At 35.2% G+C, this 17,984-nt stretch overlaps 1 protein-coding gene across 1 annotated transcript in view; it reads right to left on the reverse strand.

Annotated features, from left to right (window-relative positions):
* Positions 1-17,984, reverse strand: part of KAT6A (lysine acetyltransferase 6A) — a 160,889-nt gene that overhangs the window by 52,081 nt on the left and 90,824 nt on the right. The window contains exons 4-8 of the mRNA XM_037005290.2: positions 11,097-11,212; positions 10,366-10,447; positions 7,969-8,104; positions 6,304-6,620; positions 1,326-1,444 (exon numbers count right to left, since the gene is read on the reverse strand). Coding sequence (XP_036861185.2) covers positions 1,326-1,444; positions 6,304-6,620; positions 7,969-8,104; positions 10,366-10,447; positions 11,097-11,212 — 770 coding nt within the window. The remainder of the gene's footprint in view (positions 1-1,325; positions 1,445-6,303; positions 6,621-7,968; positions 8,105-10,365; positions 10,448-11,096; positions 11,213-17,984) is intronic.

Raw genomic sequence — 17,984 nt, forward strand, 5'->3', positions numbered from 1 at the left:
ATTATTAACATTACGTCTGCAACTCACTTGGAAAAAAGTTCTTCAAAGAAGGAAATGCTAACTACTCCCTCCTTTGAATTCCCACTGAACTCCATGTAGTACAGTACCTGTAATTCTGTTTTACTTACTGGTAGAAAAAGAAATATGCCTTCAGAGGTTAAGCAACTTGCCCAAAGCACAAGTTAGTAAATTACAGACCAAGACCTGAATCCAGGTCCATCGGACTCAAAGCCAATACTTGGTTAAATCATAAGATGAAAGAATGCTTAGGAAAAGTTTGCTGAATATTATATTGTTTTATTTTTCGAAACTACTCACATAATGACCTACATAAACCATCTATTTACGAGTGGGTCTCCTAATTCAAAGATTCTCATGTACAGAGTAGGAATCTCCGGCATTAGCCTTTTAAGCTTTTACTTTCAAGATAAGAAAATTCAACTTGGCTTCCACAGTAAGTTGGTGACAAAGAAGGAAAAGACAACTGGTAAATGAATGCACCTAGGAAAGCCTTTATGATCTAGTCCCTGCAACATTTTCAATCTCATCTTGTGCCATTACCTACACCCTATGGTCTTTATCCTCTGTGGAAATTTATTTATTACCAAAATTAAGCATGTCTTAGCACTTTTGTTCCTTCTGATTATAAGGGGTCCCATTCTTGTCATTTTGATAAACTCCTACACATTCTTGAGACCAGCACAAATAGTATTTTCCTCAATGAATTCCCCCCTGACATTCCCAGGCAGAGATAGATGCTTGTTCCCTATTCTTCCAAAACACTATGTATTCTACAATCAAACTTTTCACAATAATGGAATTATTTATTTACAAGTCTCTCCTAGACTGTAGATAAGAGAAGGGATCCTGTCATTCATTCACTTCGGCATGCCCACCATCTGGCATACAAGTAGAATTTCTGTCTATGCATTCAGAGCTTGCTATGTTTCACAAAGGATTAAGGCAAACCATTTAGTATTTCTTGAATTAATGAATATGGGTATTATACCATTTGAGTGAAGCATGGCTTTTTGTTTGTTTGATGGTTTGGTCAAATCCCAAACTCTATTTCATACATAAGACAAAAAATAAACAAACCAAGCTCATTTAATACTGATAGTCAAAGCAATGTGTTTATTTACCTGCAAAACCAAAGCAGTTATCATGGGTTTGAAAGGAGTACCTTAAACAGCAGAACTATCTATATGCAGAAACCACATGCACTCATAGGTCAGGTGGATAAATTAATTGCTATTACAGTTTTACTCACAAGATAAATTAATCCTGTAAATTATTTGATTGTCCATGTGAATATCCAACTTTACCTGCAGTGCTTGTTCTTGGATATCACGAAATAATTCCATATCTTTCTCAGTCATGATTTCCTGGCTCCCAAAAAGCCGTTCCTCACTCTCTTGTTTGCCATCCCAGCCATCCTGATTGTCTGCACATAAAGAGAGAGCTCACGTGTTATTAATACTATCCTTATTTTATACTGAACTAGAAAGAATTTCAAGTGTCTTTATTTCAGTCTGAAGATCTTAATATTTTTTATATAACAGAAGACGATAGCATTAAATTTACTACTAGAAAGATACATCAATAAAGAATATGTATATATTATTCCTGTCTTATCATGAAACCCTGACACATTCTTACCTCAGCAAAAAGACAACCTTCGAAATAGCAACCTTTACTGATGTCAAGAGGTACCAACTCTTCTCATGTTCTAGATGCCCTCTTAAAGCACAAACTCCACAAATCTAAGGATCACAGATAATAATCCTCTACATAAGTATGAGAAATTATAATAATCCACTAAATGATGCATCTTCCTCAAATGGACAATGAAGAGTATGGGGACAATGAGGAGTATGGGGAGCGGGGATTATGTAGATAACTGAATGAAGATGACATTGCTGATAGACTCATTTCCTCTTGTGTGAATGTGGCTGAAAAGACCAATTAGTGACAGTTCTTTTCTAATCAACTGCACATACAGGCTATCTGTTGTTCATTTAACATAAGAAGAAAAAGGACAAGAACTCACTTTTGACAGTATTTCCAAACTGAAAAAAATACATATAAACTAAAGATACGATGCGGCAGTAATGCCCCCTAGTGCATGACACAGATGGATGCAGGCACAGATCGAGTAGAGCATCCAGCAGCTTTGTATCAGACGGTGCAGAGTGTTCCTTAAACTCTACAATTCATAAAGAAAATAACAGAGCCAACTAAGCAAAAGCTCATACCAATGCCTAAAGCTCAATATTGGTTCTCCAAATACTCTATACATTTGCTCTGATAGCTTCTATTTCTAAAACTTTTCAGTAGATTCTTCTAATAATCCTTCTCCAATGAAATGGTCAATTCATAAATGCCTTTCATTAGGATTTCCTTTATGAGATTCTTTACTCCTCAGTTCAATCTCGAAGGCTTGCATATTTTCTTAGATAAACATGTTCAAGGCCAGAGCTTATCTATAGTCACATGCATGGTAAAAACATGAAAAAGTACTTGAATGCTTAGCAACTAATTAGTTGACTGCCACTCTGGTGAAAAGCCAATCAATACAGCATAAAAAGGGGGGCCTGACAATGGTGAGGATTTTCTTTGTTGTACTAGACTAATCAACCACTTATTTAGGCAGAAATGAGAAAGGAGTAAATATGATCACTAATGGGACTTCAAGGGAAGAGAATCAAAGTTAAGAAATTCTCTTATAGTAAATGAAACACCAAGACTCTTATGATCCAAGAGTCCATTCTCATTCTTCTACTTCCTTTAGAGCCCTTTCTACTTCCTTCAGGATTAGGTTCTCTAAATTCAAGGCATTCAACAGCAGTGAGACAAATTTAAGTTTTAATTATCTAGTTAGCTTATCAAAATTTTCTACTTTGACTTGAATTATCTGCTATACCATTAAACAGTCTTCCCCACAGATCTTTCCTACTTTGAAAACTAGGGAACTTAGCTTGTATGTAAACATGAAGTCAATGAGAGGAGATCTTACAATTGATACCACAGAAATGCAAAGGTTCACAAGACTACTGTGAACAAATCATACACTAACAAATTGGACAACCTAGAAGAAACAGGTAAATTCCTAGAAACATACAACCCACGAGGACTGAATAATGATGAAATAGAAAATCTGAACAGACCAGTTACTACTAAGGAGACTGAATCAGAAATCAAACACCTCCCAACAAATAAAAGTCCAGGTTCAGATGGCCTCACTGGTGAATTCTACCAAATATTCAAAGAAGAATACATACCAATCCTTCTCAAACTCTTCCCAAAAACAGCAGAGGATGGAAATCTCCCAAACTCATTTTACAAGGTCAGCATTACACTAATATCAAAACCAAAGACGTCACAAGAAAATTAGAGGCCAATATTCTTGATGAACATAGATGCAAAGACCAACAAAATATTAGCATACTGAATTTAATGATTCAACATCAAAAGAACCATACACCACAATCAAGTGGGATTTATTCCAGAGATGCAGAGATATCTAACATCTGCAATCAATCACTGTAATACACCACACTAACAAAATAAAAGGAAAAAAATCATATGATCACCTCCATAAATGCAGAAAAAGCATTTGACAAAATTCAACATCCACTGGTTAAAAATTTTCAACAAAGCAGGTTCAGAGGGAATGTACTTCAACATAAAAAAGGCCACATATGACAAACCCACAGCTAACATCACACTCAACAGTGAAAAGCTCCAAGCTTTCCCCCTAAGATCAAGAACAAGACAAAGATGCCCATTCTCACCACTTTTACTCAACATAGTACCAGCAGTCCTAGCCATAGCAATTTGGTAAGAAAAAAGAAATAAAAGGCATACAAATTGAAAGGAAGAACTAAAACTGTCACTATTTGCAGATGATAGACGCCATCAAAAACTGTCAGAACTAAAAAATTCACTGAAGTTTTAAGGATACAAAATCAATATATAGAAACCTATTGTATTTCTATACATTAATAATGAACTATCAGAAAGAAAAATTAAGAAAACAATCCCATTTACAACTACATCAAAAAGAGTACCTAGAAATAAATTTAACCGAGGAGGTTAAAGACCCATATATTATGAAGAGATTTTATATATGTAAGACATTAATGAAAAAAGCTGAAGATGACACAAATAAATGGAAAGATATTCTGTGCTCATGGTTTGGAAGGATTAATACTGTTAAAATTCCACACTACCCAAAGTCATCTACACAGTCAATTCAATCTCTATCAAAATTCCAATAGCATTTAACACAGAGACAGAAGAAACAGTCTTAAAATTTGTATGGAATCACAAAGACCTCAAATAGCTGAAAGAATCTTGAGAAATAACAACAAAGCTGGAGGCATCATATTTCTTCATTTCGAACTGTATTACAAAGCTATGTAGTAACTAAAACAGTACAGAATTGGCATTAAAAACAGACCCACAGATCAATGGAACAGAATAGAAAGCCCAGAAATAAGCCCATGCATATATGTCCAAATCATTTATGACAAAGGAGCCAAGAATATACAACAGGGAAAGGAAAATCTCTTCAATAAATGGTACTAGGAAAATTAGGCAGCTGTATGCAAAAGAATGAAACTGGACCACTTATCTTACACATATGCAAAAAATTAACTCAAAATTGATTAAAGACTTGAATGTAAGACCTGAAACCATAAAACTCTTAGAAGAAAACATAGGCAGTAAGCTCCCTGATGTAAGTTTTGGTAATGATTTTTTAATCTCACACTAAAAGCAACAAAAGCAAAAATAAACAAGTGGGATTATACCAAACTAAAAAGCTTCTGCATAGCAAAAGCACCATCAACAAAATGAAAAGGCAATCTATATAATTGGAGATTTCTATATAAATCTATATAAATCTATATAAATCTATATAAATCTATATAAATGGGAGATATTTGCAAATCACAAATTTGACAAGGGGCTAATATCCAAAATCTATGAAGAACTCATACAACTCAATAGCAAAAACCAAAAATCCAATAAAGTAATTGGCAGAAGATCTGAATAGACATTTTTCCAAAGAAGACACACATACGGCCAACAGATACATGAAAACATGCTCAAAATCACTAATCATCAGGGAAATGCAAATCAAAACCACAATGGAGGTATCACCTCACACCTGTTAGAATGGCTATTATCAAAAAGACCAGAAATAACAAGTGTTGTCAAGGATGTGGAGAAAAGAGAACCTTTGTGTACTGTTGTTGGGAATGTAAACTGGTGCAGCCACATGGAAAGCAGACTTAAAATAGAACTACTATATGAGCCAGCACTTGCACTTCAGGGTATTTATATGGAGAAAACAAAAACACCAATTCAAAAAGATATATGCACCCTATGTTCACTGCAGTATTATTTACAATAGCCAAGATGTGAAAGCAACCTAAGCGTCCATTAATGGATGAATGGATAAAGAAACGTGTGTGTGTGTGTGCGCGCACGGTGTGTGTTGTGTCTAACAGAGTACCATTCAGCCTTACACAGAATGAAAGCTTGCTATTTGCAACAACACGGATGGACCTCAAAGGTATTAGGCTAAGTGAAATAACTCAGAGAAAGACAAATACTGCATATATATCCCTTGTATGTAGAATCTAAAAAAAAAAGCCAAGCTAATAGATACAGAGAACAGATGGTGGTTGCTAGAGGCAGGAGGTGGGGAATGGGAGAAATAGGTGAATTGTTCTTGTTGTTTTTCTTTTTAATTTAAATAAATTTAATTTCAAAAATAAATAAATAAGTAAATGAAAGCTAGGAACTTAGCTTGATACATAATAAGCAAATGGTCTGGAGCTGTGGTTCTCTCTCTCTTTTAAAAGTATAATTCATGAATAATTACAACTATATTTGCCAAGATATGAAGTCGAAAAATCAATGACCTTATCACCTTTGCATATATTTTGGTCTTTTCATTTGATCTTTCCAATTTCCTTCTAGGAATAAAGTAAATATGATGCTCATCAAATGATTCATTTTTATAATTTAGCAAGTACAAAGTTACCCTTGACTCAAATTTCTGTAGGCAGATTCTTTACGGTTCTACCAAAATAGCATCTTCTTTTGTCTAAGAGCTCCTACTTGTCCTGCCATAGTTATCACATTAGTATCATCTAAACACGTATCTTTAATACATTCTTGTATCGCACAACTGATATTTAATAATCAAATATAAATCTATTCCAGATAAACAGTGTTATCCCAAGTAACACATTTCTGGCATACTCAGAACCTGAGTGAACAAACGTTTACCTGTGGGCCAATCTGAAGTGCTTGACTTTCTGCTGCCCTTCTTCCTGATTCTATATTGCTCAGAGTAGTCCACCACTTCTCCTCGAGGTTTCCGCCCATCAGGAGAAGGGGTGAAGAATTTGGTAAGGCCATCAATGAGCCCTTTGGTTTTCTTGTTGAACTTCAAGGAAACACTGCTATCTCTGCAGAAATCCAAGCCATCTATTCGCTCTAAATAGCCTTCTTCTGACGATGATGCTGATTGGCTGGAAAGAGTGATTTTACGTTTCCGACCCCTTCCAGGACCAGTTCGAACTTTGCTGAAGGGACCTTTTGACCTAAAGAATCAAACAGGGAAACGGGTAGCCATTAAAAAAGAAATCTTTATATGATTTCTATTTAACATATAACATATGATTTGTAAATAACTTATGGTTTTACATTAAAAACTATATTGTTAAAAGTATTCCATATACTATAAAAATTATATGAATAAGAAGTAAAATTATTATTAGAACATCTTTTTCTGGGAAGCCTAGTTATTTTATAGTGATAAGAATCCTAGGCCAACAGTCAAAAGGCATGTTTGAGTCATAATTCTACCACTTACTAGCTGTACATCTTGGACAAATCACATTCTCTCTAAATAGTATCTTCATCTGTAAAATCAGAGTTGGACCAGGGAACAACAAAGACCTTCCAGGTTTGAAATCCTGCAGCAACTCACAGTTTTAAAAGAAGCAACTCACTTTTACCTCTAAACATAAGGACAGGTTATTCTCTGAAAGTCAGGAATCAAAAGACCATTTTACAGAAAAAGTAAAGCTTAATTTAAAATTTACAACATAAACTACAATACTGGTTCTGTATATTTCAAGGTAAGAGTGTCCATTCACTTCAGTTATATCACCTTCAAGATAGTCTTAGGTGTAGAAAAAGTGGGTAAAATTTTTAAGAATAGAGGCTCAGAGGCCTAAAGACATTTTACTCTCATCAAAAGCGAACTAATACAGAGATATTCAAAATAAAAAGACAGAATTAGCTACTGAATCTTGCCACACCCCCTCCACATAGCCCACATAGCCCATCTTCTTAATCTACAAGAGATTATTTATCCCTGACTTCTGCTAACAGATTAAAATCTCACATTATTTTATATCAGCAAATAGAAATGAGACTTAGCTATGCCCTCAACAGAAGCAGCTACCCAATGATTTGTATATTTAATAGAAATAAACTACTGAGACTACATCAAGAAAGGAATCTGTGAAAAGCTACTCTTAACATTATTTTTTTTCTTGTTTTTTATACGAGAAGCAATATAAAGGAATGGTTAAGAGCCAGACTTTGGTACCAGACCACTTGGACTTTAATCCCAGTTTAACACTTATTATAAACTTGTGCAATTAATCTGTGTTATAATTTCCTCCTTTGAAAAACAAGATTAACAACAGTTACCTACTTCACTGGGTTGTTGGAAAAATCAAGTTGATTTAACACATTTAAGGCTCTTAGAACAGGGTCTTGGCACTTCACTAAGGGTTCAATAAGTGTTAGACATTATTATTACATAAAAGTGCCAGTTACAATAATTGAAATTTTTTTCATAAAGCAAACAAGTGAATCCTACACTATAGAGAAGACCCTATCCTTTTCTCCCCTCACCTTGCCACAAGTACAACTTACACCGTGTTTTGTTTCTGTAACCTGTTTTTTGGACGTCCTATTGGATTAGCATAGCGCCGTTTTATCTGTGCTGCCTTCTTCTGTAGAAGTTTTCTTCCTTTTTTCCGAGGTCGACATATTTGACATATCCACATGCCTGTAAAGAAAAGAAAATTCCATATAAAAGCACTATAGATATAATACATTGGAAGAGTTCAAATACTCTAAGCCAGCAGTCCTTAACCTCTTTCAGATCAAGGACTCTTGTTTGAAAATCTGATGAAAGCCTCCCAAAAAAATAAACATGAAAACATGTAATACCAAAGCTTACCAACAATTGGAAGAGATTCACAAATACTCTGAAGCCCACACATGGTTCAACTTAAAAACCCTCAGTTAAAAACCCCTACTCTAAATCTAGCACCTAGATATTGATTTCCAATTACCATTCTACAAGAAAAGAAGCCAGGTTTCCATAGAGTAATCGTTGATTCCAGGACTGGAGCAGAATCAATACAATAACCTTATGGAGCCAAAAATTAATGAAGTGCTCAAAACATCACTAAGCCATGTCAAAAGGACAAAGGAACCAACCTGAAGGAGTTCCCAGTAGCCAAATCTGAGTCAACTGAGCAAAAAGAGAAATAATCACAGCAATGGATTATAATCCACACAATAAAATGAGTATCCATGACTCCATAGTGATACAAGTAACTGAATCAACAAAAAGCAGAAGAAAGGGATGGCTCTTCTTTACACCAGATTCCAATTAATAAATGTAGAAGAAATGATGAAATTAGGAAAATCATTATACAAACACTAGTAAAAACTAGTACAAGCAAGAATCACTGATGGATACTAGTTAGTAGGCAAAGCAGAAAAAGAATAACTTTAAGGTGGTCTGTCAGACTTCTCCACTGAATCAAGTGATTGAGGTTAACATTACTAGTGATGAGACATTCCGGTATCATATACTCCCATTACGATGCACTGAGAAGAGCAAAATCTCACTCACATGTTATTCTTGTCAAACTTCATAACCTCAACCTAATCATAATAAAGCAAAAGACAAACCCAAATTAAAGGGCTTTCTATAAAATAACTGACCAGTACTCTTCAAAGTGTCAAGGTCAGGAAAGACAAAGTCTGAGGAGTTAAAATAGACTGGAAGAGACTAAGGAAATAAGAAAACTAAATGCAATGTAAGACCCTGAGCCAGAAATTCAAATAAGGTCTGTAAATTAGTCAGTTATATCACATCCATGTTAGTTTCCTGGTTTCAATAATTGTACCACAGTTTTGTAAGATGTTAACATTAGGGGAAGCTGGGTAAAGGCTATAATGAGAACTCGGTATTATTTTTACAAGTTTCCTCTAAGTCTGAAATTACTTCCAAATAAAATGTTTCCTGCTTTAAGCTGTTATAAAACATCTTTTTTAGGCACTGAATACTCAGGAATGAAGTCCTAAGAAATCTTTCTTATCTTGAAGAATTCTGAGAACGCCTTTTGCCCACACTTCAAGTAAATGGAAGAGGTAGGAAAGGGAAATACTTATTCCTCAAATGCATATAAATTTAAGATGTTTCAAAAGATAACAATCAATAGAATGGCCTAAGAGGGAGTCAAGTAAGATTCCTAAAGTGGAATAACATGGTTATAACTAAGGCTGAGTCTCTTTCCATCAACAGGAAAACTTCCAACTGCACAGTATCAAATACCCCATTAAGTATTTACGTAAGAAACCTGTAAATCACAAATTCAGAGTTGAAAATGGAATTTGTGATGGAACAAAAGCAGGGAAGGCTAAAGAAACTGTGATCATATGATAATCAAAAGTCCAACCAACAAGAAATTATACCCCAACTAAATACATTTTCCAGGAACAGGAGTCAAAAAGAATAGAGTTATATAAGCTGTATGTACTCTTATAATTTGGGGCACAAGAATTATTTGTTTGCAATTATTTTATAATTTTTTTTCAGTTTTGAATAAATCAGAGACTCTAATAGCTCTAGGCCCCTAAAAAGTGATGAGCAGTGATATAATCAACATGACCTAATATAGTTTCATTTCTTCCTTTAGAGAAAAACATTTTAAAATAGTACATAAGACAAGTATGTTGCCCTCTAGCTAGAGAACTGTCAAATATTTATAGATGAGCCACTTCACTCTCCATGGATGCTTAAGTACTGAAAATAGAGAAAAATAATAATAAATCTATACCATGTAAGAATGTTATGATGCCTTAACAAAAAAGACCATTTCCATACCTTAAGGTGACAGCTCTCTTCCTACTTATACAACCCCAAACATAAAGATGCAAATTACTCGTCCACTTTAACAAAGTAAATAAAAAGGTGCTTTCACTACCATGCCCCTCTATAATGCCAGTTTGATTTTACAAAGTATTTCTCACCTTTAGGCATCCGGGTGAGTGGTGGATCACAACACTCCATGTGAAAACCTCGGTCACAGGAATCACAAAAGAGCATGTTATCCTAAAAATGAGAAAGGATAGTTCTGCTTAACCTTGTGAAACAGAAACATGTCAGGATCACAACTTCATAAAACCTAGGAAGCACAAAACAATCTCATAAAGGAGATGAGTTACCGTAATAGTAAATTTCCTTAATTTGTATTACCTGAGTAACTGCATGATGGGTTAGCAAAAAACTTTGCTTCATCCCATCTTTAATAAAGAACTACAGTTTCAAAGCTGTCAAGTTTACCCACTAACCAGACATAAGCTAACTTTATACTGTTTTAATAAAAAAGAAGAAAAGGACAATTTGTAATTAACACTGTAACTGACCATTCCTAAATGAATGTGTCCATACAACTCCAAACAAACTTCAGGAGTATTTCTTTAAAGTATCTTAGTCTCTCTGCAAATACATAACTAAGGTATTTTAGAAACTACCTAGAAATAATCAAAGTCTCAACAATTAATTGAGTATTCTAAATACTCTAAATCAAAGTCTCACTAATTAGTATTCTAAACTAATGATGGGTAATTTAAAGAGGCTACTGTTCTACATTCGTCTGGACCAAGTGATAAGAAAATAACAAACCACACTTAGAAAAATATGCTGGTTTTACATTCTACTGCTAAATGAAATAGTCACACTTTAAGGCAAAGATACTCACTGCATTTTTGCCTTGATCTCGACAAGAGCTGCAAGTTTTACACTCGATGCACTGCCACCGCAAGGCCTTCACTCTAACCGTTAGCTCAGGGGAAAATTTTAAACAGGATGGATGACCTAATAAGAAGGAAAAATTCACCAATAAAACAATCAAGAATCATTTTGACTGAAGGAATGATCAGAAAAAGACAATTATTTTAAATCAAAATATGTACCATAGAAACAAGATGCTCCTGAAAGCTTGTCATAAATGTCTCAAGAACAGGCACTTCAACTCAGTTTCATTAATGCTAAATAGGATTTAAATTTAGCACACCCTCCCCACCAAGTTGATTATAAAAACCTTGACAAACTCCAAATTAAAAATATGTAATAAAAATCCCATCATTTAAAGTGAGCTACATGCTCATGATCTAAGGCACTAAAACTAAAACTAAGAGCTAACTAGTATTTCTTTTGGGATCAAAATTAACAGTAATAACAACAAAAAAAAGTTTTCTCTTCCAAGAGTTAGTATCAGCTAAATTTTAAATTTAGGGTACCTAATTTGCCCTCAACTCTGTCCCTTTCCTCTAAAAGTTGGTTATGTTTATTTTTCTCTTGTGAAAGAAAGAGGTCGTTAAATTATCTTCTCTCCTCTCTTTTCTATTCCTAAATAATTTTCTCGTTTATGAGATGGTATGAAGTTTTATTATCAAAACACCATTAACATTAAAGGAAAATAGGAGGGAAGGTGTAAGAATCTCATCCATAATCTCATCATCTAGAATAGCCATTTTCATAATGTACTTTTTCTTTTTAAACTAGCTAAAAGCATTACCATGATTTTAATTATAGGTTATATAAAGTTTGGTTTTGCTTTTCCTCATTATTTTATTCAAGTAAACTTTACATTCCTTAAGCTGATTATATTCCACTGAGTTGATACACTACAAATAACTGATCATTTCTCTATTGTTAGATACTTAGACTATTACCCGTGATAGTTAGGATACTAAAATGAATTATTCATGCTTATGGATTCTTTCTTTCTTTTAAATTAATTCCTTAGAATAAATTCCTGAAAGTGGGGCTGGTGAGTGAAATGAAACAGACATTCTTATAGCTTGAGAGGCAGACACTGAACTGCCAAAACATGTTCCAAACCCGATGACATAATTCCCAGTGCCACCAACAAACTAAAAATGTTTTATCACAATTTGATCAGCTGTAGGTTTAGAATCTCTTTATCTTTCAAGTTTTATTATTATGAAAGCTAGAAAATGACACTTCACTGCTGCTTTGGTGTGCATTCCTATTATTACATTGGTTTAACGTTTTTATCTATGCTCAACTATTAACTTTCTTTCCTATGCCTGCACACAGGCTCTGCCCCTTGGACTTTATGCTCAGAAACACAGGCATGTTCTACCTATAGCTTTTAGCCCTTTGCCTTAAATGCAGTTATTTTCTCTGAATAATTCTTGCTTTTATTTTTATTTTGGGTGCTTTAGCTCTCAATTTGTAAAGTATCAACTTTCATATACTTGACTATGTCCATACGCTTCTTCTTTGGTTATTATAATAGCCAGACTCCAAGCTGCCCTTGAGTCCTTCTTGCCTCCCAGCAAGAAGCACATACCCTTAAATAGTTCTCCCCCCAACTGAATAGGGCTCATATGTGTAACCAATGGGTTACTGTTGCAGTGACAGAACATGACACTAAGGCTAGGTTATAAAAGAAGGAATAGAAATTAGAGAAGAGCAATACAAAGAAGCTGAGGCACAGAGAGAAAAAAGAATCTCTAAGAGTGAAAGAGAGAACTGTGTGACCAATCCAAACGGAACAATATTTACATTTAGGGATACCATAAAAAGGAGAGAGAAAAAGGGATAGAAAGTGTCATTGAGAAGGTAATTGCTGAAAACTTCCCCAATCTGGAGAAGGAGATAGTCTCTCAAGCCATGGAGGTACACAGATCTCCCAATACAAGGGACCCAAGGAAGACAACATTAAGACATATAATAATGAAAATGGCAAAGATCAAGGATAAAGACCAACTTTTTAAAGCAGCTAGAGAGAGAAAGAAGATCACATACAAAGAAAAACCAACAGGCTATCATCAGACTTAACAGAAATCTTACAGGCCAGAAGGGAGTGGCATGATATATTTAATGCAATGAAGCAGAAGGGCCTCAACCAAGAATACTCTACTCTGAAAGGTTATCATTTAAATTTGAAGGAGGGATTAAATAATTTTCTGATAAGCAAAAGCTGAGAGAATTTACCTCCCACAAACCACCTCTACAGTGCATTTTGGAGGGACTCCGATAGATGGAAGTATTCCTAAGGCTAAATAGATGTCACCCAAGGGATAGACAAAGAGTACAGAATATGATTCATAACATACAAAGAATGGAGGAGGAAGAAAAAGGAGGAAAAAAAAGAAAGAACCTTTAGGTTGTTTGTAATAGCATATGAAGTGAGTTAAATTAGACTGTTAGATAGTAAGGGAATTACCCTTGAACCTTTGGTAACCACAAATCTAAAGCCTGTAATGGCAATAAGTACATACCTATTGATAATCACCCTAAATGTAAATGGTCTGAATGCACCAATCAAAAGACAGAGAGTCACTGAATGGATAAAAAAACAAATGCATCTACATGCTGCCTAAAAGAGACTCACTTCAAACCCAAAGTCATACACAGACTGAAAGTAAAGGGATGAAAAAAGATATTTCATGAAACTAATAGGGAGAAAAGAGCAGGACTTGCAGTACTTGTATCAGACAAAATCTTCAAAATACAGAAAGTAACAAGAGACAAAGAAGAACATTACATAATGATAAAAGGGTCAGTCTAACAAGAGTATATAAATATTATAAATATCTATGCACCCAACACAGGGTCACCTACATATGTGAAACAAACACTAACAGAATTAAAGGGGAAATAGAATGCAATGCATTCATTTTACGAGACTTCAACACACCACTCACTCAAAAGCACAGATCCACCAGACAGAAAATAAGAGACAGAGGCACTGAACAACATATTAGAAAAGATGGACCTAACGGACATCTACAAAACACTTCATCCAAAAGTAACATGATACACACATACATGTCAAGTGCACATGGAACATTTTTAAGAATAGATGATATACTAGGCCACAAAAAGAACCTCAGTAAATTCAAAAAGACTAAAATTGAACCAACCAGCTTCTCAGATCACAAAGGTATGAAACTAGAAATAAAAACACAAAGAAAACGAAAAAGTCCACAAACACATGGAGGCTTAATAACATGCTCCTAAATAATCAATGGATCAATGACCAAATAAAACAGAGATCAAGCAATATATGGAGACAAATGACAACAATAATTCAACACCACCAAATATGTGAGACACAGCAAAGGCCGTGCTCAGAGGGAAATATATTGCAATACAGGCCTACCTCAGGAAAGAAGAACAAAACCAAATGAACAGTCTAAACCTGGAATTAATGAAACTAGAAAAGGAAGAACAAATGAGGCCCAAAGTCAGTAGAAGGAGGGACATAATAAAGATTAAAGCAGAAATAAATAAAATTGACAAGAATAAAAAAATAGAAAGAATCAATAAAAGCAGGAGCTGGTTCTTTGAGAAAATAAACAAAATAGATAAACCCTTATTTAGCCACACTTATAAAGAAAAAAAGACACTCTACACACATACACAAACAGAATCACAAATGAGAAAGGAAAAATCACTATGACCACCACAGAAATACAAAGAATTATTAGAAAATACAATGAAAAATTGTATGCTAGCAAACTGGATAACTTAGAAGAAATGGACAACTTTCTAGAAAAATACAACCTTGCAAGGCTGACCCAGGAAGAAACATAAAATCTAAGCAAACCAATTACCAGCAAAGAAATTGAAGCGATAATCAAAAACCTACCTAAGAACAAAACCAGTGACCAGATGGTTTCACTGCTGAATTTTATCAAACATTTGGTGAAGACGTAATACCCATCGTCCTTTAAGTTTTCCAAAATGTAGAAGAGGAGGAAATACTCCCAAACTCATTCCATGAGGCCAACATCATCCTAATACCAAAACCAGGCAAAGACACCACAAAAAAAGAAAATTACAGACCAATATCACTGATGGACATAGATGCAAAAATATTCAACAAAATATTAGCAAACCGAATTCAAAAATACACCAAAAAGAACATCTATCATGATCAAGTGGGATTCATCCCAGGGATGCAAGGATGGTACAACATTCGAAAATCCATCAACATCATCCACCATATCAACAAAAAGAAGGACAAAAACCACATGATCATCTCCATAAATGCTGAAAAAGCATTCAAAAAATTCAACACCCATTCATGACAAAAAAATCTCAAAAAAATGGGTATAGAGGGCAAGTACCTCAACATAATAAAGGCCATATATGACAAACCCACAGCCAACATTATACTTAACAGCGAGAAGCTGAAAGTTTTTCCTTTAAGATCGGGAACAAGACAAGGATGCCCATTCTCCCCACTTTTATTCAACATAGTTCTGAAGGTTCTAGCCATGGCAATTAGACAACACAAAGTAATAAAAGGAATCCAGACTGGCAAGGAAACTGTCCCCGTTTGCAGATGACATGATATTGTACATAAAAAACCCTAAAGACTACACTCCAAAACTACATCTAGTATTTGAATTGAGCAAAGTTGTGGGATACAAAATTAATACACAGAAATCTGTTGCATTCCTATACACTAACGATGAACTAGAAGAAAGAGAAATCAGGAAAACAATTCCATTCACAATTGCATCAGAAAGAATAAAATACCTAGGAATAAACCTAACCAAGGAAGTGAAAGGCCTATACCCTGAAAACTACAAGATACTCTTAAGAGAAATTAAAGAGGACACTAATAAATGGACATTCATCCCATGCTCTTGGGTAGGAAGAATTAATATTGTCAAAATGGCCATCCTGCCTAAAGCAACCTACAGATTCAATGCAATCCCTATCAAAATACCAACATCATTCTTCAATGAACTAGAGCAAATTGTTCAAAAATTCATATGGAACCACAAAAGACCCCGAATAGCCAAAGCAATCCTGAGAAGGAAGACTAAAGCAGGGGGAATTACGCTCCCTGACTTCAAGCTCTATCACAAAGCCACGGTAATCAAGACAATTTGGTACTGGCACAAGAACAGAGCCACAGACCAGTGGAACACAACAGAGAGCCCAGATATAAACCTGAACATATATGGTCAATTAATACACGATAAAGGAGCCATGGATATACAATTGGGAAATGACAGCCACTTCAACAGCTGGTGTTGGCAAAACTGGACAGCTACATGTAAGAGAATGAAACTGGATTATTGTCTAACCCCATACACAAAAGTAAACTCAAAATGGATCAAACACCTGAATGTAAGTCATGAAACCATAAAACTCTTAGAAATAAACATGGGCAAAATTCTCTTGGACATAAACATGAGCAACTTCTTCATGAACATTTCTCCTCCAGCAAAGGAAACCAAAGCAAAAATGAGCATGTGGGACTATATCAAACTAAAATGCTTCTGTACAGCAAAGGACACCATTACAAGAACAAAAAGACATCCTACAGAATGGGAGAAAATATTCATAAATGACTTATACAATAAGGGGCTGACATCCAAATTATATAAAGAGCTCACGCACCTAAACAAACAAAAAGCAAATAATCCAATAACAAAATGGGCAGAGGATCTGAACAGACGTTTCTCCAAAGAAGAAATTCCAATGGCCAACAGGTACATGAAAAGATGCTCCACATTGCTAATCATCAGAGAAGTACAAATTAGAACCACAATGAGATATCCCCTCACTCCAGTTAGGATGGCCAACATCCAAAAGGCAACCAACAATAAATGTTGGCAAGGATGTGGAGAAAGGGGAACCCTCCTACACTGATGGAGGGAATGTAAACTAGTTCAGCCATTGTGGAAAGCAGTATGGAGGTTCCTCAAAAAACTCAAAATAGAAATACCATTTGACCCAGGAATTCCACTCCTAGGAATTTCCTTAAGAATGCAGCAGCCCAGTTTGAAAAAAACATAATGACCCCTATGTTTATTACAGCACTATTTACAATAGCCAAGAAATGGAAGCAACCTAAGTGTCCATCAGTAGATGAATGCATAAAGAAAAAGTGGTATATATACACAATGGAATATTATTCAGCCATAAGAAGAAAACAAAACCTACCATTTGCAACAACATGGATGGAGCTAGAGGGTATTATGCTCAGTGAAATAAGCCAGGCTGAGAAAGCCAAGTATCAAATGATTTCACTCATCTGTGGAGTGTAAGAACAAAGAAAAAACTAAAGGAACAAAACAGCAGACTCACAGAACCCAAGAATGGACAACAGTTACCAAAGGGAAAGGGACTGGGGAGGATGGGTGGGAAGGGAGGGATAAGGGGGAATAAGGGGCATTATGATTAGCACACATAAAGTAGTGGGGGGACACAGGGAAGGCAGTATGACACAGAGAAGACAAGTAGTGATTCTACAGCATCTTACTATGCTGATGGACAGTGACTGTAATGGGGTATGTGGTGGGGACTTGACAATAGGGGGAGTCTAGTAACCATAATGTTGTTCAAGTAATTGTACATTAACGATACCAAAATAAATAAATAAATAAATATATATATATAAAAGATATTGCAAATTCCACCTTGCTCTTTGTCTGAAATAACTACTTGGGGGAATCCAGCTGACATGTCATGGACACTCATGCAGCCCTGTGATATGGTCCACATGGCAAAGAGCTGAGGCTTTCTATCAACAGACAGCATTAACTTGCCAGCCAGGTCTGTCATCATGGAAGCCTTCAGACAACTAAAG

The sequence above is a fragment of the Manis javanica genome, chromosome 12 (assembly GCF_040802235.1).
Source record: "Manis javanica isolate MJ-LG chromosome 12, MJ_LKY, whole genome shotgun sequence".
Taxonomy (NCBI): domain Eukaryota; kingdom Metazoa; phylum Chordata; class Mammalia; order Pholidota; family Manidae; genus Manis; species Manis javanica.